The 25,379-nt window shown below is 45.3% G+C and overlaps 1 protein-coding gene across 2 annotated transcripts in view; it reads left to right on the top strand.

The window, feature by feature from the left end:
• Nucleotides 1-25,379, top strand: part of TNR (tenascin R) — a 281,523-nt gene that overhangs the window by 214,158 nt on the left and 41,986 nt on the right. For both annotated transcript variants that reach the window (XM_037907415.2, XM_043553066.1), the window contains 5 exons: nt 4,397-4,873; nt 12,514-12,777; nt 14,998-15,113; nt 18,738-18,888; nt 25,013-25,282. In XM_037907415.2, the coding sequence (XP_037763343.1) occupies nt 4,397-4,873; nt 12,514-12,777; nt 14,998-15,113; nt 18,738-18,888; nt 25,013-25,282 (1,278 nt within the window). The remainder of the gene's footprint in view (nt 1-4,396; nt 4,874-12,513; nt 12,778-14,997; nt 15,114-18,737; nt 18,889-25,012; nt 25,283-25,379) is intronic.

The raw sequence follows: 25,379 nt of genomic DNA, 5'->3' as shown, positions 1-25,379 counted from the left end.
ACTGGTTTCCGAAGTAGTCCCTTCACACAATACAGCAGCGCAGGAGTCAGCAATAAATGAGTTCTCTGCCCTCTCCCTAGAAGGACTGAGTGGATATGAAATTCACAGTTAAAAAAATATCAGGAGATAACTTTAGCTGCCATGAAAGACAAACAAACGCTTTCCTAATGCAGGCACAAACCTAGCATCCGAGTATTCCATCTGAATCAAAATGTGCAAGCTTTATGAAGCTTTCTGTAACCCTTCCATAAGGGTTACTGTTTCAAAAGACACAGTTCAGTTCATCATCTCTACAAGGCAGTTCTTCAAAACCAAGGAAATAGCGGGTTGCTGTAAGGAAATGGGTTACGAAGGGGGGGCGTTGAGACAATGAATTTCAACCGAGTGAGGAACCAGAGATGTTTTCTCAAAGAGTTTCTGCCGGACTCCTTAACAGCATGCATCCGGGTCTCTGAATGGTGAAGCGTAGAAAATGAACGCTCCAATGGGGCGTATGAGAACTCCTCAAGGGGAGGAAATGTCAACGTACGGAAGGTATCCAAAGCCCTATCCCAGGTGCAGAAAACTACTGTCCAGTGTAGGGCGAAGACAGGAATTGGCTACAATCAAAAAACTCCAAACTTTGCTCCCCCAAGTCTTCTCCCTTTTTTAACTTGTTATTTTGTAATTGGCATAATACATAATTACATTGGGCCTAACCCTGCTCTTAGTCACACAGCAATGTAAATCAGAAGTAACGACACTGAAGCCAACAAAGTTATATTAATAGATAATAGGAGAATCAGGCTCATGATCTGTGTGTGTGAGGGGGGATTATATGCACACATCATCATCATACAGAGAGAACACAGCAACACACAGAGAAATGTGTATGGGTCAGATCGGCAGCTGGTGTAAATCTGCCCCAGTTCAAAGCAAGCGATTCCAAATTATACCAGCTGAAGGTCTGGCACCAAACACGTTATCCAAACATACATATTAATAACTGCATTAGGTAAAAATAAAATGTAAACTATTCCACCATTAAACTGATGTGCTGAATAATCACTGTTAAAATCAAGTAATAAAATTCAAGAGATAAAACATGAAAGGAGTTAGTTGTAAAAACAGTTGTAGGTCTATTTGGGTTATTTATAATGTATGCAAATGAAGTTACAAAATATTTATCACTCTATGGAATCTCCAGTCCAATCTCAGCTACACCAGGGAGATCTGGAGTAACTTCTTTAAATTCAGTGAAGTTACTCTGATTAACACCAGTGTAAATCAGATAAGAATTGGTCATCCCCCCCACCCCACCAGTGCCAGACATTTCCATAAATGATCCTCCACTTTCTGGCAACTGTTCAAGCATCCTCTCTCATCTACTGACAACTTAACAAGAGTCTGAACACCCGAACACCACCCCAATGTGTGCATAGCCTAAATGGTCCCATCACACTTTATAACCAACCACTTTTATGTTTGTTGGTCAGCAATATATATGATAGGTGGAGGCGATAGCACCACCTATAATTAAGATTGCCTAACATTTTCCATTATAAGACTCTGTTTTCACTTGCTTATAATTTTACCAAACTTCAACCATTCAGGTTGACATTTTCCACACCAGGTGTCTGTATCAGGCTGAATATTTTGGAAAAGTTTCAGTCAAATGGTTCAACCATTTCCAAGAATGAGTTTAGGAGAAAATACGTTGTTTTGCCCATGGTAAAATAATTCTTACCACCATCTCACGGAGAAGCTGTAGTGCCTCCATGCACATGAAATTTGGTAACAGGACTGCCCTGGTGTCAGGGATGTGCCTTTTGCTGTCCCTGTGAAAATGTGCCCAGATTTAGCCAAACAATAAGCCTCCAAAAAATCTCATTTTGCATGTACTAAGCAGAAACTTGTTTGGCAGCTAAACTCTCCAAAAATTCTGTCTGCACTGAGCATGCTCCATCCCTGCACAGCTCCTACATGCCAACCAGACTGCATATGGGCCATCCCTGCAGAACAGCGGAGCGTGCTCTGTCCCGGGCCTGCACAGGACTTTTCCTGCAATTGTACCTCCACCAAGGGGCTCAGCTGTGGTGCCAGGCACAGGAACTGAGAGCAGGGAGACTGTCTCTCCTGGCTCCCCATTGCTGGCACTTAGGTGACCAGATGTTCTGATTTTATAGGGAAAGTCTCAATATTCGGGGCTTTGTCTTATATAGGCACATATTCCCCCAACCCACCAGCCCAATGGGGTGGACAGGCAGCAGGATAGAGGGTGTTGCAGGAGCCAGGGAGTGGGAAGGAGAGGGGCAGGAGCCAGGGGCGGAACAGACAGGAGCAGAGGGAGGGGAAGAGGATATGGGGTATTTAGGTGCAGCGGGGAGAGGGCAGGAGCCAGGGGATGGGAGGTGAAAAGGAGCAGAGGGGACAGGAACTGATGGTGTGGGGGTGTTGGACAAGAGTAGAGGGGTAGAGGGAGGTGCTGGAGTTATATAGGGGCAGGTACTTTGGGGGGCTACATAGCAGCAGAGGGGCTGGGGATAAGAGCCAAGCGTTGAGGAGGGGGAGTTGGGTAGAAACAGAGGGTCAGAATGGTCTGTAATCTAGGGCAACCCCTCCAGATCAAACCCAGGTGTCCTGAGTCTACATTCTTCTGCTGACAGCAAACAGCTGTCAAGACCCCTGGCTAAGAGTCTTATCCCCCTCTGGTGGCTGGCTCTCACAGAAGATAATAGCCTACTACCATCATCGGGCACTCCATTAGCTCATGTGGTAGAGGTCTGTGCTGTGGATCCAAAGGTCGGAACTCTGCTGATGACCCACATCGGAGGTGAATATGGTTCCATATTATAGAATTTCTGGAGGGTTTTTTTCAGTTTGGTTTTATTATTAACGAATTAAGAAATTACATCTAAAAAAATACGTCAGAAGGTCTTTACAATTGCAAAATCAAGCGTGCAAAAATTAGACAATGCCAGAATTAAGATTGCCCATGCAACCTAAATTCAGCCCCCTGGTGCATAAGCATTATGATACAGTCTTTAATGACATGAACACATACTATGTTTTCCACAGAACCCGTCCAGTGTGAGGATGTTGAATTCAGGGAACAACCATGCAATTTAAGAAGGGTGAAGTGAGATGGAAAAAAGCTGAATCTTCCAATAAGTGTGTGTGCGCACACACACGCGCACACACACACAGAGGGAGAGAGAGAGTGCAAAACATTTGAACATAAATGATTCGGATTTTGAAGCCCAATAAAATGTTTCTACGGTCAGGTTTTCCCAATCCCAGGGGCCCGTAGGAGATGGTAATCATGTGATATGCTGCAGAGCTCCGTAGTAATTGCATGTTACAGAGCTGTGTAACAACTGCACTTAGCACTCACCTTTGATCACTCCACCTGCCTTCTGCTCACTATTCCATCCCCCTGGAGGCTACTTCTAATGCTCTCCAGCCCCCTGAGAATTTCAAACAAATACCCTTTTGTTTTAAATCAGCCTGACAGAGATATCCTTCCTCTCTTCCCCTTTACCCAAGGCCCAGGATGGACTAGAGATTCAGTTCTCAGCCAGTAACAGGTTTTCTGTACATAAAAATGCCACAAACTTAGGGCCCAATCTTGCACCAAGTTCAGTGCTGACAGACCCATGCACCAGTGCAGACTAGGGCCTTAAAGTCCAACGTTTTGCAGCCCTGCAGGTCTAGTAGCTGCACATGATTCAGAGAGGCCATAAAAACCACTAGAAATAGCTTTTTTGTATCTCACAATGTCATCCACAGTAGCAATGCTTGTCCAGGCCTGCATAACTTGTGCCAAATCAAAACCCTTTGAATGCAAACCTGGACTGAAATCGGAATTTTGCAAATAATATATAATAATCCTAAGTGAATATTGTGTTAAGTGCATCTTGTCATAGCTCCAAATGGACCTTTTAAGCATGTCATTAAAAACAATTTCACAGCTTGGGGGCAATTCAGCATGACTGGCACTAGCCCACGGCTGGAATAGCGGAGGAGCACTGCAGGTCAAGACCAAAGTGTCCTGGCAGATAGAGACAACGCATAACTGTTGATAGTGGGCGGGAGGCACGACAAAGGTTCAGGCGGAATGCCACAGGGTTCATGGCAGGTCATCTAAACCCTGGCAGAAATAGGGGGGCACATGACCCTGCGTGCCTTCCCCCACGCGTTGCCTCTGCAAGTGGCAGAGTTATGCAGGAGAATAATGCACAGTGTAATCAGGCTCCTACTCCTGTGAGCATTAATGTCCCCCAGCAAATGCCCAAATGAAACTACAGCACTATTGGAAGGATATCATCATACTGTGGCTGCAGCCATTGTGGGGATTCCTCTGTCCCCACCATAGAGCCCCTAGTGATAGCTGACTTGTTGATTTTGATCATTCCAGGGCAGCTAGATTACATCCCCCACTGCAGTGGGCACGGTAACTTTAGCCTGGAGTCCTGTGGCTGCATCTGCAATGAAGGGTGGGCTGGAAAAAACTGCTCAGAGCCCCACTGCCCCATGGGCTGTTCCAGCCGGGGAATCTGCGTAGAAGGCCAGTGCATCTGCGACAACGACTACAGTGGGGACGATTGCTCAGAGCTCCGCTGCCCGACGGACTGTAGCTCCCGAGGCCTCTGCGTGGACGGGGAGTGCGTCTGTGAAGAAGGTTATGCAGGGGAAGACTGCAGCGAGCTGAGGTGCCCCGATGACTGCTTGGGAAAGGGGAGATGCACCAATGGCACCTGCATCTGTCAGGAGGGCTACGTGGGGGAAGACTGCGGTCAGCTGAGATGCCTGAATGCCTGCAGCGGACGTGGGTTCTGCCAGAAGGGGATGTGCGCTTGTGAGGAAGGTTACAAGGGACAAGACTGCTCAGCAGGTAGGAGTGGCCTCCCTACCGGGCCCAGAGCTGGTGCAAGGGTAGGCCCTGCTCTCAGCCTGCTTGTGAAGTGGGTGGATCAGGGGCATGTCAGGATGGGTTGGCTTGGCAGGAAGGCAACACACTACTGCTGTTCTCTGCTCCCTGGGGCCCATGGGGAGCCATGGGATGCAAAGCACAAGTTAGAGCAGCCCTGATGTTGCTCTGACTTACATCAGGGCCTTTCCCAAGCCTGGCATATGGGCAGAGCTTTAAGCTCCCCTTGCCCATAACAGGAACACAGTAACTGAGACTCAGGCCCTACACATGCCCAGGCGTGGGGCCATTTCACGCAGACAAAGCTGTCAGACATTCCGGAGGTGATTTCTGCAGAGTAATTCATTTGCGGAGGAAAAATACCATCGTGCTCGTCGCAGTTCCCTAACTCAGCCAGGGTGTCCGTGCGGTGCACTGTGCAAGGGACCTGGGCCCCAGCATTCTGCACTGCCTTCCTGCTCAGGACCCCAGCTGACACCAGTGGAAGGACCATGACAGCTGTTGCAATAGTTCACACGGGGACCCTCTGCCAGCATCACAGGGGAAGATCACTGTGTAACCAACGGCTGTTGCTATGACAACTGTAGTCCACCCAATAAGGCCAAGGTAAAGTGCTGTCCTTCTTGGGGCTATTACCATCTGTCTGGAAACCACCTGCCCTCGGCCTTTTGTGCAGGAGCATCTGGGTCATTATCTAAAGTGCTTCTCCACTTGTCTCTCCTAACCAGGCTACTTGAGAACGAGGATAAAAGCTACGTTCGGCATTTCACGCCGAGCACCCAGATAGCAGGCCTGGCGCTGCAGGGGATGAGGGGAGTGGGTGGGAAGGGAAGCAGACTCCATCCCAACCAAAGAGATGCCATATTTGTCGTCCGTAAGTTTCCCATCTCCCGGCAGGAAAGCAGCGTGTGGGTGTTGGCTGGGGGCACGTGACGCTCGCAGGTTTATATGCATTCACCTCACTGCAGATCTCTCTTCCATGGCTGCCATCTCCCCAAATCATACAGTTAGGCACCAGAGCTGCCTAGTCCCAGACGACAAGGACGTGCTCACCCCAATGAGTGCCCACTGGGCCTGCAGCTTGGGCACCCCTCTGCCAAGATACAATTTAACCCTTTTGTCCCAGCTAAAATGGTGCATCAGTCACAGAGCAGCGAGGAGAGGGCTGCAGCATTTCTACATAGGTGAACCTCGCCACTCACAGAGCCCTGTCTCCTCAGCACCTCTCCCTAGAGACTCAACCTTTTCACTCTTCCCCAGGACTCTGAGCTGTGCATGGCCAACACGCAATGCTGGTCCTTTTTCGTATAGGCAGCACAGCTGCAGCTGCTACACAGGCGCTGGCCAGCAACCAACAACTTCTCCAGATTCCCTCTGTCCAGCCCACAACCCTCTCTATTGCTCTGCTGTCTGCCCCACTCCCCTCCACCTTGTTCTTGCTTCTGCACTGCCTGCTTCCTGGACCTGCGTTCCCTACACCTGCCATTATCTGCCCAATTCCTCCTTTCACTTAGCCCCTTAACAGCTGCACTGCTGCTTTTCAAATCAACAGGAAAAATGCTGCATAATGTGACGGGGTTGGGCAGGACTGGGGAGGTGAAAGAGGGGTGAGAAAGCCATTATTTAAATAATGGTTAACCTCCCAGAGCCCCTCTTCTGCTGCCTCCAGTGGAAATCCCAACAAGGGGTGTTTTGGATGCAGTTTAGGACTATTTTTAGAAGCTTTATGCAGCCGCAAAGAAGGCATGTTTCCCTCTCAGTCACATGTGGCCTCTTTATTTCATTGAATGCAATTGAAAGCAAAAAATAATGAGTGGGGAAGAAGAGCTAATAACTGATGACATCAAAAAAGCTCAGGTGTTTAATGCCTGTTTTGCTAGATACCCAATACAGTTAATATTAGCAACAAGAAGGAAGGACTGCAAGCCAAAATAGGGAAATATCAGGTTCGAGAATATTTAAAGTTAAATGTGTTCAAATCGTCAGAGCCAGATAAAATTCATCCTAGGGAGCTTAAAGGATCTAGCTAAAGCAATCTCTGAATCATTAGTGATTATCTTTGAGAACTCCTGGAGGACAGGTGAGATCCCAGACAACTGGAGAAGGGCAAACATAGTGCCTGTCTTTAGAAAGGGAAACAAAGAGGACCCTAGAAATTATAACCCAGTCAGCCTAACCTTAATATCTGGAAAGATACTGGAACAAATTATTAAACAATTTCTAAGTACCTAGAGAATAACAGGATTACAAGCAGTAGCCAGCATGAATTTCACAAAAACAAATCATGCCAAACCAATCTAAATTCCTTCTGTGACAGGGATACTGGCATAGTGTATGGGGGAAGCAGTAGTCATGATATATCTGGATTTTGGCACAGTTCCACTTAACATTCTCATAAACAAACTAGGAAAATACGGTCTAGACGAAATTACTATAAGGTGGGTGTGCAACTGATTGAAAGACCATATTCAAACAGTAGTTATCAATGGTTAGTTGTCAAACTGGGAGGACGTATCCAGTGGTGAGTTGGAGCCGGTTCGCACCAGCTGCGTGAACCGGTTGTTAAATTTTGAAGCCAGTTTAGAACCCGTTGTTAAAGAATACAAGGAACCAGACAGTGTGCTGTGAGGCAACAAGAAAGCTTTTGAATGCTGTAACAAGAAAACACTTAAGCACATGGTTAACTTTAGGCAATTTTTACTCACCCGACGGCGCTCCGGGTCTTTGGCGGCACTTCGGCAGTGGGGCCTTCAAGTCGCTCCGGGTCTTCAGCGGCACTTCGGCGGCGGGTCCTTCAGTGCCACCGAAGACCCAGAGCGACTGAAGGAACCGGTTCTTCAGCTTTTGGCAGCTCATCACTGGACATATCTAATGGAGTGCCACAAGGGTCAGTCCTGGGTCTGGCAGTATTCAATATTTTCATTAATGACTTGAATAATGGAGTGGAGAGCATGCTTATGAAATTTGCAAATGACACCAAGCCAGGAGAGGTTGCAAGCACTTTGGAAGACAAGATTAGAATTCAAAATGACCTTGACCTATTGGCGAATTGGTCTGAATTTAACAAGATGAAATTCAGTAAAGACAAGTGCAAAGTCCTTCACCGAGGAAGGAAAAATCAAATACACAGCTATTAAATGGGGAATAACTGGGTAGGTGGGAGTACTGTTGAAAAGGATCTAGAGGTTATAGTGGATCACAAATTGAATATGACCCAACATTGTGACACAACTGCAAAAAAGGCTAATATCAATAACAGGGAAGTTGTTTGTAAGACACGGGAGGTAATTGTCTGGCTCTACTCAGCACTGGTGAGGCCTCAGATGGAGTACTGCGTCCAGTTCTGGGTGCCCACTTTAGGAAGGATGTGGACAAACTGGAGAGAGTCCAGAGGAGAGCAACAAAAATGATAAGAAGTTTAGAAAACCTGACCTGTGAGGAAAGGTTAAAAAAACTGGCCATGTTTAGTCTTGAGAAAAGAAGACTGAGACAGGACCTGATAACAGTCTTCATATATGTTATGGGCTGCTATAAAGAGGACTGTGAGCAGTTGTTCTCCACATCCACTGAAGGTCGGAGAAGAAATAATTGACTTAATCTGCAGCAAGGGATATTCAGATTAGATATTAGGAAAAATGTTCTAACTATATGGGTTGTTAAACTCTGGAATAAGTTACCAAAGAAGGTTGTGGAATTGCCATCACGGGAGGTTTTTAAGAAGAGGTGGCACAAATACCTGTCAGGGATGGTCTAGGTAGTCTTCGTCCTACCTCAGCAAAGGGGGCTGGACTTGGTAACCTCTTGAGGTTCCTTCCAGACTCTCATTTCTATGATTCTATGAAAAGCAACACTTCTTGGTTCTCAGTCACCTGTGAGCAAGTGACATGACTTCCTGAGGTCCCTTCCAACCCTGATATTCTATGATTCTATTACATTAAAAGTGGTTGAATGACAAGAAATGAGCTGTCTCGAAGGCAAACCCAGCACAAGGTCAGGAATTCCTTCATCCTGGTAGGGAATGTCTGTGTTTGTACAGGGCCTATCACAGTGGGTCCTGCTCCATGAGGAGGGCTCCAGGTGCTACTGCAACACTACTAATGATAATAATGAGAGATGACCCCAAAGCAAATCCCTGCATGTGAGTACCTCCAAACTTTGAGGACATTCAGCTTTGGAGCAGGATCTATGGCTGGCTGCACCTCTGCAATAGGTCAAAACAAAGCCTGGAGTCCAAACACCCCCAAACTCGGGGGAATAGTCACATCCAGATCTGAATTTCAGAGTCCAGGGCCATCATGGTTTGACTGCTCGTCCCATCACTAGCATTACACACCCTGATGTGGCACTCAGGCATCAGTCCTCACCCTGCCAAGGTGGGTTTTAAGACTTAGCAGAAGCAGGACGACACCATCAGCTGATTGCCTCAACTTTAATTCCATGTATCACGATAGCTCGGTGCTGTGCAAACACAGAACAAGACGACTGTGCCTGCCCTAAAGAGTTCCCAATAAGTATAAAATAAGAGATAACAGGTGGATACAGAGAGATGAGAAGTAAAAAGAAATGATGAGACAATATTGGTCAAAATGATGGGCAGTGGACTAAGAGCACCAGTAGCCTAACTCTTGTCAAGTTTTTTGTGGGCCTCAGGTCGAAGGAGTTTTAAGGAGGGATTTGAAGGAAGATAATGAGGTACCTTTGTGGATGTTTTTAGGTAGCTCCTCCAAGCATGAGGGGCAGCCTGGGAGAAACCACAAGGGCGCTTGTTTGAAAATTTAACCAGTGGGTGATTGAGGCTGGGCAGCACTACAGGGCACTGAGTTAGGAATACTCCCTAGTGACGATATAGTTAAAAAGCATTTATTTGAAAATACATATACTGGAAATCGCATTAATTCCTCCCCCTCATATTCTGTGCTATTAACACTGGATTGGAATAACTGTTGTTCTCAAAGTGTGAGTCATTCCCAAGTTTGCCCCATGATAACATACCGTTTAACACCCTCCCCCCCACCCCCCATACACACAGAGTCCCATTGACTTTTGTTTACTGAACAACATTCCCGTTGTGCAGGACTATTACTGATTATTTGCAGGACTGAGGGGGCCCCACCAAGATTGGGTTCCTGTTGTACACACATTGGACAACCACATACAGCCCCTTCCCTGAAGAGATTGAATTGACAAGGCAGACAAAGTGTCAGGACCGGCACGTAGGCAGCCATGCCTAGTGTTTAGTATAGGGCAGGGAGCCAGGTCACCCTGCCAGCCAGGGTTCAGAACCAGGAGGTCAGGAGCCAAGATCAGGAACCAAGAGTCAGATACCAGGAATCAGGCCGATTCAGGAAACAAGGAAGTCATGGTCAAGAGACAAGAGCAGATAGCACTGGATGAGCAGTCCAAAGCAGAGTGGAACCCAGCTATACAGATGACTTCCTGTTCCTCCTTCTGGCTTAAGTAGGGGGAATGGGCCAATCAGAAGCTCTTGTGTTCAGTCGGGGTAGAGCCTTCTGTGACGGGTGTGGGCCCTTTGGGAGGTTACCTGATGTGCTGGGATGCCACTGAATCAGCCTATTCTGCCAGCCTGAGTCCCCTTTACCTGGCCTTGCTGGGTGAGGCTCACAAGCCTCTTCCAGCCAACCGCACAGGCAGGGCCACACCCAGCTGCACAGAGAGACAGAGATCCGCTCTGGAAAGATTCAGCCTTAGGAGCTTTCCCCAACACTCTGGTGCCCACTCCTTTTAAGGGGTACAAACCCAGAGGTTTTATGAAATTCACCCCCTCCCTCAATGTGGAGGGAGATATGCACAACTTCTTTCCCCGTTCTCCCCCCAGTTAAAAATTACATAAACTGGGTTATATCATAAACAAATTTATTAACTACAAAAGGTGAATTTTAGGTGAACATAAGAGAGAAGAGACAGAACAACGCAGATTACTGACCAAATAAAGCAAAATACACAGGCTAAGCTCAATATACTTATGAAACAGGTTACAAAATGTAAATTCTCATCCTAAATGTTATTTTAGGCAGGTTGCAAAGTTTCTGTGGTTCAGAGTTCCAGTTATATTCCTTTTCAGACTGGATCCCTGTCTCAGTCTGGACTCTCCCTGCCTTCCCTTCAGGTGAATTTAGCAGTCTTTCTTCTTGGGCAGACAGGTCATGGAGAGGAGGAGTCCCATTTGCCTTCCTCCCCACCTTTAAATAGGATTTACATAAGGTTGGAAACCTTTGTTTCCCAAACTTGACCCTCCCTGTTCCTTGCAGTGGAAAGTTACAAGAAGTCCCAGGTAATGTTTAGTATTAGGTGACAAGACCACCTGACTCTGTAGTGTTAGGCAAAAAGATTCTTTTCCCCAAGAATCAGGCAAGCACAGACAATACTGAAGGGGGTTTATTCACGGTACCGGGAAGACTGACAAGCAGCTTCAAAAATATGGTGCCATAGTGGCCAGTTATATACATTCTCTTATCAATTCATTTGCATTTATCTGTACATACAGAGACAGACATTGTTACAAATCAAGAGACAACCCTAAACAAAGATAAAAATAGGAACAGTACATACATATAGAGGTCATCTATTGCATCAAGCATCTATGGCTACCTTGCAGGGAAAGGAGGCGGAGGGCAGGGAGGGATGAGTGCTTTCAGACATCCGGTGGGTTGTGAAGGGAAGGTTAGCATTGTCCTAAGAGCTGAGTGACTGGGCGGGCATTGACCATATAAGCTGAGCTAAGTTATCAGGGGTATCGATAGAAACTTTGTCCTTGCTTCTCAGCAGTTTCTGTCTTTTCTGCTGGCTGAATTTTAACTCCTTCCTGACAGTAGTATCACATGAGTCAGTGGCAGTATGGAGGGTCCACAGGAAGGCCAAGCCTTTTCACAGTCCATTGTCCACGCTGATGGGCCATCAGCCCTGTCTGGCTTTTCCATTGTTATACCTGAGGTGTTAGCAGTGGGCATCGCTCAGAGTAGCATAGTTGAAATATAGATATATAGTCAATATTCCTAACTCAGATACAGAAATGATACAGGTATACAAATTGGATAATCGCATTCAGTAAATTATAACCTTTCCAATGATATCTTACAAGACCTATCCTGCATAAAGTACATCTCAGTTATGTCATATTCATATCATAAGCATATTTTCATAAAGAATATGGAGTGAAACGTCACACCTTCTATCTGAGCTGGGCTTCAAGAAGTCCCAGTTCGCACTGATGCCAGTAAACCACTGGGTGGAGGATTGGAGCGTGATGACCTCCAGGAACCCTGCAGACCCAGGTTTGAGAGCCACAGGTCATGACAGAAAGGAATGGAAGGAAAGAGGCACAGAGAGGTGAAGTAGAACTGGAATTAGAATGGGGCCTCCAGGCTCCCAGCCTAATACCCTGTCCACACCACAGATAAATATTGACTAGCCCCCTACAAGGAATGGATGAAAAGGTTCAGGAGAGACCATGTCACACCTCATTCCAATTCTAAATGTGATCCTAGTCCCTAGCCCAAGAAGAACATCATGCCTGAAGTAGCGAGGTGGAGGATGGATAAGCCATGCACTCTCTGACACTCCCTGTCTATCACCTCTCCCTTTAGTTGCCCCACCCGAGGATCTGCGAGTGGCTGGGATCAGTGACAGGTCCATTGACCTGGAATGGGATGGGCCAATGGCAGTGACAGAGTATGTGATCTCCTACCAGCCAATGGTGCCGGGGGGCCTTCAGCTCCAGCAACGGGTGCCTGGAGAATGGAGTGCTGTCACCATCAAGGAGCTGGAGCCGAGCCAAACATATAACATCACCATCTATGCTGTCATCAGTGACATCCTTAGCGTCCCCGTCACTACCAAGGTGACTACCCGTAAGTATTGCTTTTGCACCATACAATTTTATCCCCATTGGCCAGATGTAATAGAAAGAAGAGCAGTCTCAGATATACCCGTGGACCCTGATAGACAGCTTTCCCAGTCTAATACAGTTTCTGGTACATGGTTGCCATCATTTAAAATTGTGTGTTTAAGGCTGGTTGAAATTTTTCCATCAAAACTGTATTTCAACAGAAAAGTGGGTTTTTGACAAAACTAATTTTTTTCACAAAAAAGTGTCCGCTTTCCACCGAAAATTTACAATTTTGTCAAAAACTTGAACACCTGAAAACCAAAAAGCAAAACAAAAATATTTCTATTAGGAAATACCGTCACAACACCTCCTGCCCCCCGTTCTCCTCTAGGACTGGATTCCCTGGCCACATTGCATCTCTCATGCTGTTCCATGGCTGGCGACTCCCAGGATGCACACGGGTGGTGGCTCAGTAAGATGGGAGGATTGTGGTGCATCATGGGAGATGTAGTCCAGCTGAAAAACTTGGCCCATAGAGGAGAATGGAGACACAACATGCTTGAAATACAATTCCCATTTGGCAGCACCATAGCATTTCCAAATCAAATTTTCCATTTTAAAACTGAAAGTTTACAGCTAAAAATGTTCAGCTTTCAATTTTTTTGCTGAAAAGTTAAAATTTTCCTTGGGGGGAAGGGACATTTTCCAGCCAGCTCTGCTGTTTGTAAAATAATGCTTTGGTGGCACCAGAACATCTCTGAAATAAAGCTAACCCCATACAGAACTCTTCCTGAATTAAAGCTGTCTGTTATTGACATAATGCTCTTATGGAATGAATGCCAGTGATGCCTTTGCTAATACAGAACCAAAACCCATCAAAGTTAATGGGCGTCTTTCCATTGATTTCAGTGGGGTTTGGATCAAGCATACGCTGCCATCAAAAGGGACTAAAATTCTGGTCTAAGATTGCCCTAGATGTAGTTTTCCCCTCAACCTCACAAACACACAGGGTACAAGGCTCTCTCTCATACAAGGCTGCACCTGATACATGGATGCCTTTTCTTGTTTATTTTCCTTGAAATCAGTTTTATAATAGAGACGGACCGGAGCATCAAAAGATCACATCTAGATCCCCAACAGCTGGTCCATGATTTTCGTTCAGTCCATCTCTAGGATTGAATAATGAGAAGCGAATGTCAGGAGTTCAGATTCATTCTGAGTACACTCCTACAATTCATGGAGGACGGGTCCATCAATGACTATTAGCCAGGATGGTCAGGGATGCAACCCCACGCTCTGGATGTCCCTAAACCTCCACCTGCCAGAAGCTGAGACTGGATGATGGGATGGATCACTCAATAATTACCCTGTTCTGTTCATTCCCTCTGAAGCATTTGGTATCGGCCACTGTCAGAAGACAGGATACTGGGCTAGATATTGGTCTGACCCACCGTGGCCATTCTTATGTTCTTAATTCTCAAAAGCTTATCCAAACTTATCCCCTGAAGCACTGCCCCCTCTCAACCTCCTACATAAGGCCCTTCCTTACACAGCTTTAGCTATTTGAGGTACTTCTATGGCCTTTACTACCATAATATCTGAGCACCTCACAATCTTCAATGTGTTTCTCCTCACAGCAGCCCTGTGAATTAGGAAAGGACACATAGCATTATCTCCATTTTCCCATTGTACAGATGGGGAACTGAGGCACAGAGAGACTAAGTGACTTGGCCAAGGTCACAGAGGGAATCTGTGTCAGAGCAAAACACTGAACCTAGATCTCCCAAATTCCAGGCAAGCACCCTATCCACTGGAACATTCTTCCTCTCTATCACAGCCATATTACCCATGTGGCCTTGATAATATCCATGATGCTATTCGAAATTTATCTGGGTGTGATGATGGCTCATTAAAAGCATTAAAACTGCCCCTTTTTCACTTTCAGCAATGCTTTTCTCCCACAAAAAAGTTTGATTTTGAAGGGGAAAAAAGGGCATTTTCCATTGGAAACTCATTCCAACAGAAAACTGCCAACCAACTGTCAGTACCTACTTCATGACACCCCCTTTGACACTAGCAGTCAGGTTTACCCAACCTGACTAACCTAGATGGACATAGTCAAAGGAGAACAGAGCTGTCAGGGATGTAGGGTGTCCTGTGTCTCACGCTGTGGGGAGCTGTGTCATTAAAGCAGGAACAGAGCCACAGCCTAGCTAATGTGATCCGCATTGCTGCATTTCAGATCTCTCCACTCCACAAGGGCTGCAGTTCAAGACGATCACAGAGACCACCGTGGAGGTGCAGTGGGAGCCTTTCTCTTTCTCTTTTGATGGCTGGGAGATAAGCTTCATCCCCAAGGTAACAACAACGGGGACCGCCATGCCTGTGCCCTGCCACTGCTGGCCACCCAAAGTCAGCTCTGTGGCATAGTCACAATAATAGGTCCCCGTTTAAAGGAGCAGTCACACACACAGAACAGGGCCTGGTGCAGGGCTGGGTAAACACCATCTGAATGATACCCCTACTCTGCCCCCTGCCCACCCATGCCAAAACAAAGCACTAAAACACCAGGTCACAATCCGGATCAATTAATTTCAGCTCTGCACTGAACACTATTTTCCATGGATTCTAGGTATCAGGACATGCATTCCTATAGAGGGAATTCCATGAAAAAGATCCTACATTTACCATATAAACAAATGGGTCCTCTAGCTCTCCTTCCCTCTCTTCCTCTATCTGTCCTCTTGTTCTCTTCCCTTACTCTCTCCCTCCATCTCCTTTCACATACCTTTCTCTCTTTCCCTTCTCCATTCTATTTTCTTTCTCCCACCTTCTTGCCCTGACTTTGATCAGACTTTTCTGAACAATTCAGCAATTGATTCATCTGTTCTAACTTATCAGTGTGAAAATGAGGCATTTGATCACCATCTCTAAAAACCCATGATAGAAACCTGCTTGGGTGTCTAAAGCTAGGCACCTAAATCCATTTTTAGCCACCCAAATATGTGGCCTGATTTTCAGAAGTATTGAACACTTAGTAGCTCTCAGACTCCAAGCAGCCTAAATCACAATTACAAATAATTCCGCTGCAAAATTGTAACCACAATTATAGAACAGGTACAATTTGTGCTTGCAAAAATGAAAGCTGAAGGCTGAAACTGTTGCCCTAAATTTCAAACATTTTATCTGCATAGACAAAACAACAATAAAGTTGTCACTGATGCTATATTTAATATTTATTCTCAGTTATTGCACCACTTGTATAGAACTACAGCTCAACTTGTATCTGGCACCTCTCTACAAGTGTATCCTACACATCTTACAATAAAAGAAATGTGGATGAAGAGTCCGATTATATTGCCTTGACTCAGGAAAAACTCCCACTGAAGTAAACAAGGGTTCTGTGAAATAAAGAACTGTAGAACTGGGCCCCTGAAGGTATGAAAACATACCATCAGAACCAGTACAAAAACAAAATCCAGATGAGCAGAAATTGACAAAAACAACTTTGGTTTCTAACTTTGGTTTCCAAAAGGGCTGGAGGGATATTTTTGTAATTGTATATGTGTATACACACACACACACACACACACAAAAGCAAAATTCTCTTATGAGTTGCAGTTCATGAATTGCATTTATAAGCCCAGAGGTAATTTTCATTCAAAATCAGGATAAGCCACTAAAAAATAAGAAATTCTAACGGAAACACTACCAGAGCCATAAGTGAACTAAACTAGCACATCTTTAAAACATTGTACAAACACTAGTGAATCAATCCTCACAACATAAGGATTGACATGAATGCTAGGATATCCATTTCAAGATGGGGAAGCGGAGTCTCAGAAGTGCACTTGGCTATCTCACCCGATTTCTTTGTGAAGATCATCATCCCTCCCTAGAGTCACTGCACAGTCCTAACGTTCATGACTCTGTCCCATGACCCAAGGAAATAGTCCCTTGTTTGTCTCAGACATGACAGTGCAGGGTCACAATGCATCCAGACTCAATGCCACAAGTAGTCCTGCCTTAACTTGACATCGTGAGGTGGAGCCCCAAGCATAATGATGTCACGATGCAATGCAATTTGTGACACTTTTATTTCGGCCTGCACAAGAAAGACAAACCACTGGCCACCATTTTCCTATTAGATCTTAGTCCCCATTATACAAATGCAGTTTAATTTTCCCAAGTAGGTACAGGAACAATTACGTAACACGTTGGAATGGAACAGGACAGGTACTGTAGAAAAAAGTTGTGAGGTACCTGAATTTTATAAACAGTGGTACACTACATGATAGGAGAAATAAAAATATAGCTTTTAATCATGCTGTGGTGTGTGATTAATAAAGTCAGGCAAGTCCCTCCAGTGGCTTTGAAAATCTCAGCCTAAATGCATTATCTGTAAATTTCAAGTGAACTTTTCAGGTCAAATGTATCCCAACTTTAAAATTTGTAAAACTAAATTCTTAAAATCCTAAGACCAACAGAAACATTTTCAAGGTATTTTAAAACATTCCAGATACAATATTTCCCTCCAAAACATCACAGCATTGCACTGCCATTCTAAAACCCTGACAGTGAAAAGCGACTAGACACTGACTATAACTAAAATGAAACTGACCAGCTATTTTCATTGTTTAGGGAAAGAAATGCAAACATTAAACAAACAAAATCAAGAGTGAAAAGTAAATATATGCTACAGCAATAATATCACATTGACATTAAAGCTGTGGTTTATGTGGGCTATGAAAGTAGGATACCATTTCTTTCTGTGCACTGTATCGTCATATTTCTAAGAACTCTGCGTGAGACAACAACTCGTTTGTTCTCACAATCTCTGCAGACTGCTATAGAGATACAAGAGCACTGGGGATCTAAGGGGACTTTAATTCTGGTCTTTCTTGTTGCTGTTGCTCCATACTATAAAATAAAAGTGATTTCAGATGGCAAATATATGGTGGCTCTGTGCGAAAGGAAAAAACACAATGAGATTTGCAGCAATAGCGGGAACGGCTCTGCAAAGCAATAGAACTCAGAGAAAATGACAAAGCCACAAAGAGGTTAAAAAAGAGAAAAGAATATTAGAAAAGCTAAAATGGCAATTTGGGGCAAAGTGGAAGATTTCTAGTTTAATGAGAAAAGGGAAGAATGCGAATGGAAATCTATGTGCAAAGATTTGCTTAGTATGTTATTAGTGAAGACAATGACAAGAAAAGTTTCATTTGGCTAACACTGGCAGGAAAGGTGACATTTGCAGCTGCTTAAAGACTTATGTTTTCCAGAGGAAATACATGGAGTATAAAGACTTAATAGAGATACTTCAAAAGTATTGTGTGCCAAAAACAAAGGCCTTGCAGTTTCACAGCTATATATAAACCACAGGATACGCCAGGCAGCCGAGAAGTGCCACAAAGAGAGAGGAATGAATCTCGGACCTTTTTCACTGACTGTTCTCATGTGGAGTCGCTCTACCAGCTTGAACACGCACACTAGTTAAAAACAGGGATTGAGAAAAATGCTGTCTGCCTACGAGCCATCTGGAAGCAACAACTGAGGGGTGAACGGCATGAGATGCATCTGACTCTGTGAGCCCCCGCTGGCTGCGAGGGGGTATTGGGACCCTTGGCAAAAGAGTCGACCCATCCTGAGGCATGTAATATCTTTTGGACAGACCGTACAGCCCTTATGCACATTTATGAGCACTTCATTAGACCTGCAGGCCCACTGTAAACAATGGGAATAACTGAATGAGTAAGATCTCACCACTGTGAATAAGGGTCACTTATGAAATAGACATGCAGAGAGTCTGTAAGTTTTCCCCAGGTGGGTACATTATCCCCAGTGATGCTCTATATTTGGGGCCAAGTTGACCTGGCATCCCATTATCTTCTCCAACTACTGCTGCATCCTTTTAATACGTTACCAGTTCCAGACTCCCCCCTCCCCAACTTTCTGTGCAGATTTCTTTTTTAATCTCCCTAGAACAATGAAGGTGGCGTCATCGCACAGCTTCCTAGCAGTGTCACCACCTTCAACCAGACAGGACTGAAGCCTGGGGAAGAATACATCGTCAATGTGGTAGCCCTCAAGGAGCAAGCCAGGAGCCCCCCTACCTCCGACAGCATCTCCACCTGTGAGTGACTCCATCCTTTAGCCCTCAGGCATGCTCTGTCTTTCCAGACCCAGAACAGGGCATGGTCTCAGTGTTGTATAGCTGTCCTTTCACCTCCAGGTCAGCAGGTCAGATATAATCCAGTTCGGCAGAGGCTGAAGGTTGGTATCACCAGATGGTGGGGATCATTTGGGCTAAGTGAAATGAGGTGCTGGTCTCAATACAGATCCCAGCAGATGTGCGTTCATATCACAGAAAACACCACCACAATTGGCATTAATTGGCAGTTTCAGCAGAGGAACCAAGGAATGAATAGCCATGGAGACTGAACTCCCCTCTCACAGTTAGAGATGGTCCCACCAGAGCATGGCAGGGCACATCGATGGATGGATGTGGGGTAGTTTACATTTCTGCTGCCAATGTTGTACTAGTTCCCTGGGTTACAAGAAGAATCCAGTCTCCAGGGTTTTGTTCATGCACCTTTCACCAACAATACATTCAAACAATGGGCCAAATCCCCAGCTGGTGTAAATCAGTGTAGCTCCATTGACTTAAAACTGAAATGTTTTTAACCCCTGAAAAGACGCAGGTTTGGCTTTGCTTGGAGGGTCAGGTGAGGGTTCTGAGGGTTCTTTATTGAGGGTAACTTGCAACACTGAATTTACTCTCTGCTAGATAAACTCAGAGGGCAAATTCACCCATTGAGTAATACCATTGACTTACACCAGGGATTACTTCGGTCTACATCATTTCTGCAAGGAAAGAAATAATTAGGAGACAGCTCTGGCCTGGAACATCAGAACCAAATCCTCCCACTCTGGGCTTGGGGGAAAGTCAGACACAAATGCAAATTCTGTGGCACAGGCCCAGTTATGATAATAACACCTGACTGAGCTGCACAATTTCAGTCTCAAAGACACACTAAAGATGGATGAACTTCTAAACTGAATGATGATTTGGGTTAAACAAATGCCCTGAAATCTGGGGTTTATCTGAACGATCTAATTCCATCTGGGCTGCAAACTGGGTGCAGAAGCACCACAAGAACAGCCCTTCTCACAGTATTTTGACACTTCTTTTGTACCTAAATCCCTTTGAGGAAGATTCAGTGAGCTTGATAATAGCAAAGGGAAAATTAATTCCTCTCACTGTTGCATATAGCTCACATGCTTCCGTTCCTTCTCCTCTCTCCCCCACACTCCCCAGTACATCCTGGGAATTGTAGTTCCTGGGCTCAAAGCTCCAGGACTCATCTAGGAACAAACTTACAGACTGGGGTAGCTATCCTCCCCGAGATAGATACAATTCCCCCCACTCCTGGCCTGATGCTCGTGCAGGGAAAGCATGGAGAAACATTAACTGAGCTCAAACAAGGACCAGTTTGGGTTCTAAGTGAAGGCTCAGTTCAATTATTTTTCTGTCCAAGTAAATTTCCCACCTCTAGTGATTTCACATTAGGCACATTTCTGAAGTTGGAGACTGAGTGTTCCCAGTTCCACAAAAGCGCTTGTACCAAGTAGTCCCCCAGCACACCCAGATAACAGGTTAAGGTCCAAATCCTGGGAGGTGCTGAGGGCCCTCAAGAACGTAAGAACAGCCATACTGGGTCAGACCAAAGGTCCATCTAGCACTCGATCTTGTCTTCCAACAGTGGCCAATGCCCGGTGCCCCAGAGGAAATGAACAGAACAGATAATCATCATTCCCAGCTTCACACTGATGGACTCAGGTCTCTTCAGAACCAATTTTTCATGCTAGCCACAAGCCCATCACTTTGTCCCGCAGACAGTCAGATTAGAGTCTCCAGGTGTGTACACCAGGAGCTAATTAACCTTTTCATTGCTGAGTCAAAGGTAACACTGGGCAAAGCACATATCTAAGTTCTCACTCTGAATCCTTGCAAGACAGTCAGATAGCTCCCTCCAGCCACACCATTTACAAACAGAAACACACATTTAAACAGCTCCGTGAAGGTTACATAGAGATGTGTTCTCATGAGGTTGCTAATTAGGGCTTTAATGGAGCTGGAGACTGAAGGGCTCCTAGGAAAATTATCCTAAAAAGCACAATATAACAGAGAGGTCTCTACAGTCAGCAAAGGAGTCTTTCTAACATTAGAGGAGAGAATCTATCATCTTGCTGCAGATGTTAGTCTACTTGATCTCTGCAAACAAACACAAATCCTTTCCTATTGCTTTGTTTGTGTGTTTAGCAGCTGCTTGCATAACGTGGCTTAACAGAGACACCTACTGGTCATGACGAAATGTTTCCGTTCCCCTAACGAGTGCAGCTATTGCACATAGAGCAGCCTCAAACTCACAGTGCTTTCAGTTCATAAGGGATTGTGCAAAGTAGATTAAAGATTCATAAATCTTCCGGCCAGAAGGGATCACTGCAATCATCTAGCCTGACCTCCTGCAAAACACAAGCCATAGACTTTCACCCCACGATCCTCGCCTCTAACTCAACAAAGTGTGGTTCTTGATAGGCTCCAACTGCAAAGAGATGGGTTCAAACTGCTGGATCCCAGCTTTTCCAGCATATGGGGGTTTAAATCTGGGGGATTGGTTTGGCTTGGCCCATTATACAGAGAGGGGCCAGCCACAGAGTCTGGATCTGGATATGACTGCTCCTAAAGCTCCAGAGATTTTTGAATCTGGAGATTTGGTTCACCATCTCTAATGCAAGCCTTTCTGTTCTGTTTTGGTTATGGGAGGGTAGAACCAGATCTGTTTGATTTTAAGTTGTAATGAACCCAAAATCTCAGCGTGAAGATCAGCTGAAACAGCCAAAACTTTTCTTGTTTTGAGCAGAAACAGGATTTTCCACCCAAAGCCATTGTGCAGTCCAGGCACACCAACCCTTGAGAGACCCCAGTTGGTGTGGCTGGAACCTCTACACCTTTGCCGATGAGTTTAAACTTTCTTCACTGAAGTTTTGCCCAGCTCTGGTCACAAGGAATTCACCAGATTTGGGACAGACTGATGTTTGGGTTACAGTCCATTAACACTCCCATGTTAAATGTTCACACAGAGGCTGGTATTTTCAAAGGTGCATAAGGGAAATAGGTGCCCAGATCCCTTTGAATTTCATTGAGGTTTGGGAACCTAACCCCTTAGGCAGCTTTGAAAATCCAAGCCAAAAATGCAAGCTCAGCGTGTTCTGCAGTAGCACCACCAGTTTCCGCGGCTGAAAACTCGTGACTTTTTTAGCTACTAATTAGTCTATCCACCTGAGCAGCAAACCATGCAGGACTTGTAAGCATTGTATTCATGCTCCATTAATACAACACCTACAATCTTAATCCACTAAACTAATTTAGAATAAGGTTCTCTATTCTGGAATAAGAGCATCCACATCTGGAGTTAATCAGGAAGAGCTATTTCAGAATAACTGAGTGTTTAGAAACCTCTTAGATCACCCCAATACCTCAGCCCCCTCTGGAGATCTAGATATTCAGTATATGTTTATTATCCAGTGAAACCTGTCCAACATACAAAATGCACTTTAAAAAAAATAACATTTTTGCTTTGCACTACCTAAACCCTAGCTTACAAGACCAGGGCATTTAGTACTAGTTACAGAATACAATTTAGGCTGTCACTAGTAAAACAAACAAACAAGCAAGCCCCCATACAGTATGAACCTGGATTATAGATCTCAGATCCCCAGGTAGAAAATAAGTCTCAGAATTGGCTGTGCAGCAGGCGCTGCATGTTAATGCTGCTACAGCACATGGCCAATACACAGATGCTTGACAGATTGTGTGTCATTACAATACCTACAGACAGGCAAAGCAGTTAGAATCAAACAGCATCAACCCAGAATTTGAACCCAAACTTTTCACCATGTAACTTTTTTCTTTAGATTATTTTTTATTTCCTTGTGGTCCCTGCACTTCTGGATTTCTTCTAAGAGAGGAAGTAGAAATGTCAACACAACCTTATGGGATTTCCAGATCAAACAGGGAGCAATGGAAATCCCAAGGGGTATTGTTTCTTTCTTGTGAGTCCAAGTGCAATTATTCCAAGATCTAGAGATCTGGCTACAACTCCTCTCTCTTTTGTAAAGGATGGGTAGAACTTCTGGGATATTGTAACTAATGTCAAGTTTTGAAAAGTCTCTTGAAAGTGCTAGTTGTTTTCTCCATTCTTCTAATATTTTCAGCACACTGGAAATCCACAGTTTATTAAAAATTGGCTGACACATGTCAAAATGTAATTGTAAATGGGGAATTATCATTAAGCCTGGATGTTTCTAGAAGGGTCCTGCAGGGATCAGTTCTTGGCCCTAGGCTATTTAACATTTTTATCAAAGACCTGGAAGAAAACATAAAGTCATCACTGGTAAAGGTTACAGATGACACAAAGATAGGGGAAGTAGTAAATAATGAAGAGAAGAGGTCATTGATACAGAGCGATCTGGATCTCAAACAATACACATTTTAATATGACCAAATGTAAGGTCATACGTCTAAGAATAAATAATGCAGGCTTTACTTACAGAATGGGGGACTCTATCCTGGAAAGCAGCAACTCTGAAAAGAACTTGGTGGTGATGGTGGATAATCAGCTGAACATGAGCTTCCCATGCAATGCTGTTGGCCAAAGAGGCTAATATGATCCTTGGATGTAGAAAGGGGCGAATATTGAGTAGGAGTACGGAGATGATATTTTCTCTGTATTTGGCACTGGTGTGACCACTGCTGGAACACTGTCCACTTCTTGAGTTCACAATTCAAGAAGGATGCTGATAAATTGAAGAAGGTTCAGAGAAGAGCCATGAGGATGATTAGAGGTCTGGAAAACATGCCTTATAGTGAAAGACTGCACAGGCATTGAATCTGTTTAGTTTAACAAAGAGAAGGTTAAGGGGTGACTTGATCACAGTCTATAACAGGGGTCTCAAACATGCAGCCCGCAGGTGGCCCACGGAGTTATTTGCTGTGGCCCGCCAAGCTCCCCGCCCTGAGTTATTTCCTGTGGCCGCCAAGCTCCCCTCACCTGCCACTCCCCCTCCCCTGCCAGTGCACTGTGTCCCCGCTCCTCTGCCTACTTCCAGGTGCTTCCCGCCGCCAAACAGCTGTTTGGCGGTGCTTAGCATGTTCCAGGAGAGAGGGGGGAGGAGCGGGGAGCCGTGCGCTCAGGGGAGGAGGTGGAGAAGAGGCAGGGATTTGGGGAAGGTGCTGGAAGAGGGGCTGGGAGAGGGTGGAGTTGGGGTGGGGACTTTGGGGAAGGGGTTGGAATGGGGTGGGGACTCATGAAAGGCATGGAGTGGGGGCAGGGCCGGTGGCAGCGGGGCGGGGGGTTGTCAGTGATGCGGCCCTTGGGCCAATGTACTAGTCCTCATGTGGCCCTCATGGTGATTTGAGTTTGAGATCCCTGGTCTATAATAACTGACATGGGGAACAGAACTCTTCAGTCTAGCAGAAAAGGGTACGACAAGACAGAATGGCTAGATGTTGAAGCTAGACAAATTCAGACTAGAAATGAGGCACAATTTTTTAACAGTGAGGGAAATTAAGATTTGGAACGACTTACTGGGAGTTGTGGTGGGCTCTCCATCTCTGGAAATTTTTCAATCAAGTTAGGATGTTTTTCTAAAAGATCTGCTTTAGTTCAGACAGGAATTGATTCAGGGAAGTTCTCTGGCCTATGCTATATAGGAGGCCAGACTAGATGATCACAATGGTCCCTTCTGGCCTTGGAATCTATGATGAATGGCTTACTCTTCTTGGTGTAGTCCCACTCCATATGAATCTTGGCATATCAGAAGAAGGTTCCCATGAACACCCTAAACCTGAACCAAACCCAAGAATCTATTCAGATCCATCCACCCTTTAACAGACCCCTTCTCCTACATCCTATTGCTTGGCAGCCACAAACAACTCATCTAACCAGTATGGCATAGCCTGGAGGCCTATCTCTAATCCATGGACCCTGAGCTGGGATCTTGGGTCACAACTCACATTAGTTCTTTTCCTCCTGCTATTGCCTGGATACTAAGTTAAAGTGGTGATGGGCCACTTCAAATATCAGATGTAGCAAGACTAAGCCCTCTCTTTCCCCAGGGCCGGATGCCATGCAATTTACATATTTTCTGTCTGTGTTTAACTCACACAACTAACTTGCTTCTTTGGTGTCCAGTAATTGATGGGCCAACCCAAATCCTGGTGCGAGATGTCTCGGACACAGTGGCCTTCGTGGAGTGGACCCCACCTCGAGCTAAAGTAGACTACATCCTGCTGAAGTACGGCCTCACGAATGGGGAAGGGGGGAAGACCATGTTCCGACTGCAGCCTCCCCTGAGCCAGTACTCAATGCAGGCCCTGAGGCCTGGCTCACAGTACGAAGTCTCCATCTCCGGGGTCCGAGGGACCAACGAGAGCGACCCTGCTGTCACCACCTTCACAACAGGTACATCGGTTGCATTTAAAAGCCATCTGGCTAGAGTCTAGTCCACTACATGGCCAGCCATCGAGAGACCCACACAACAAACAGGTCGACTCACTGG

The sequence above is a fragment of the Chelonia mydas genome, chromosome 8 (assembly GCF_015237465.2).
Source record: "Chelonia mydas isolate rCheMyd1 chromosome 8, rCheMyd1.pri.v2, whole genome shotgun sequence".
NCBI classification, from domain to species: domain Eukaryota; kingdom Metazoa; phylum Chordata; order Testudines; family Cheloniidae; genus Chelonia; species Chelonia mydas.
Note: the sequence above shows the minus strand (reverse complement) of the source record. Positions and strands in the feature narration are given on the sequence as shown.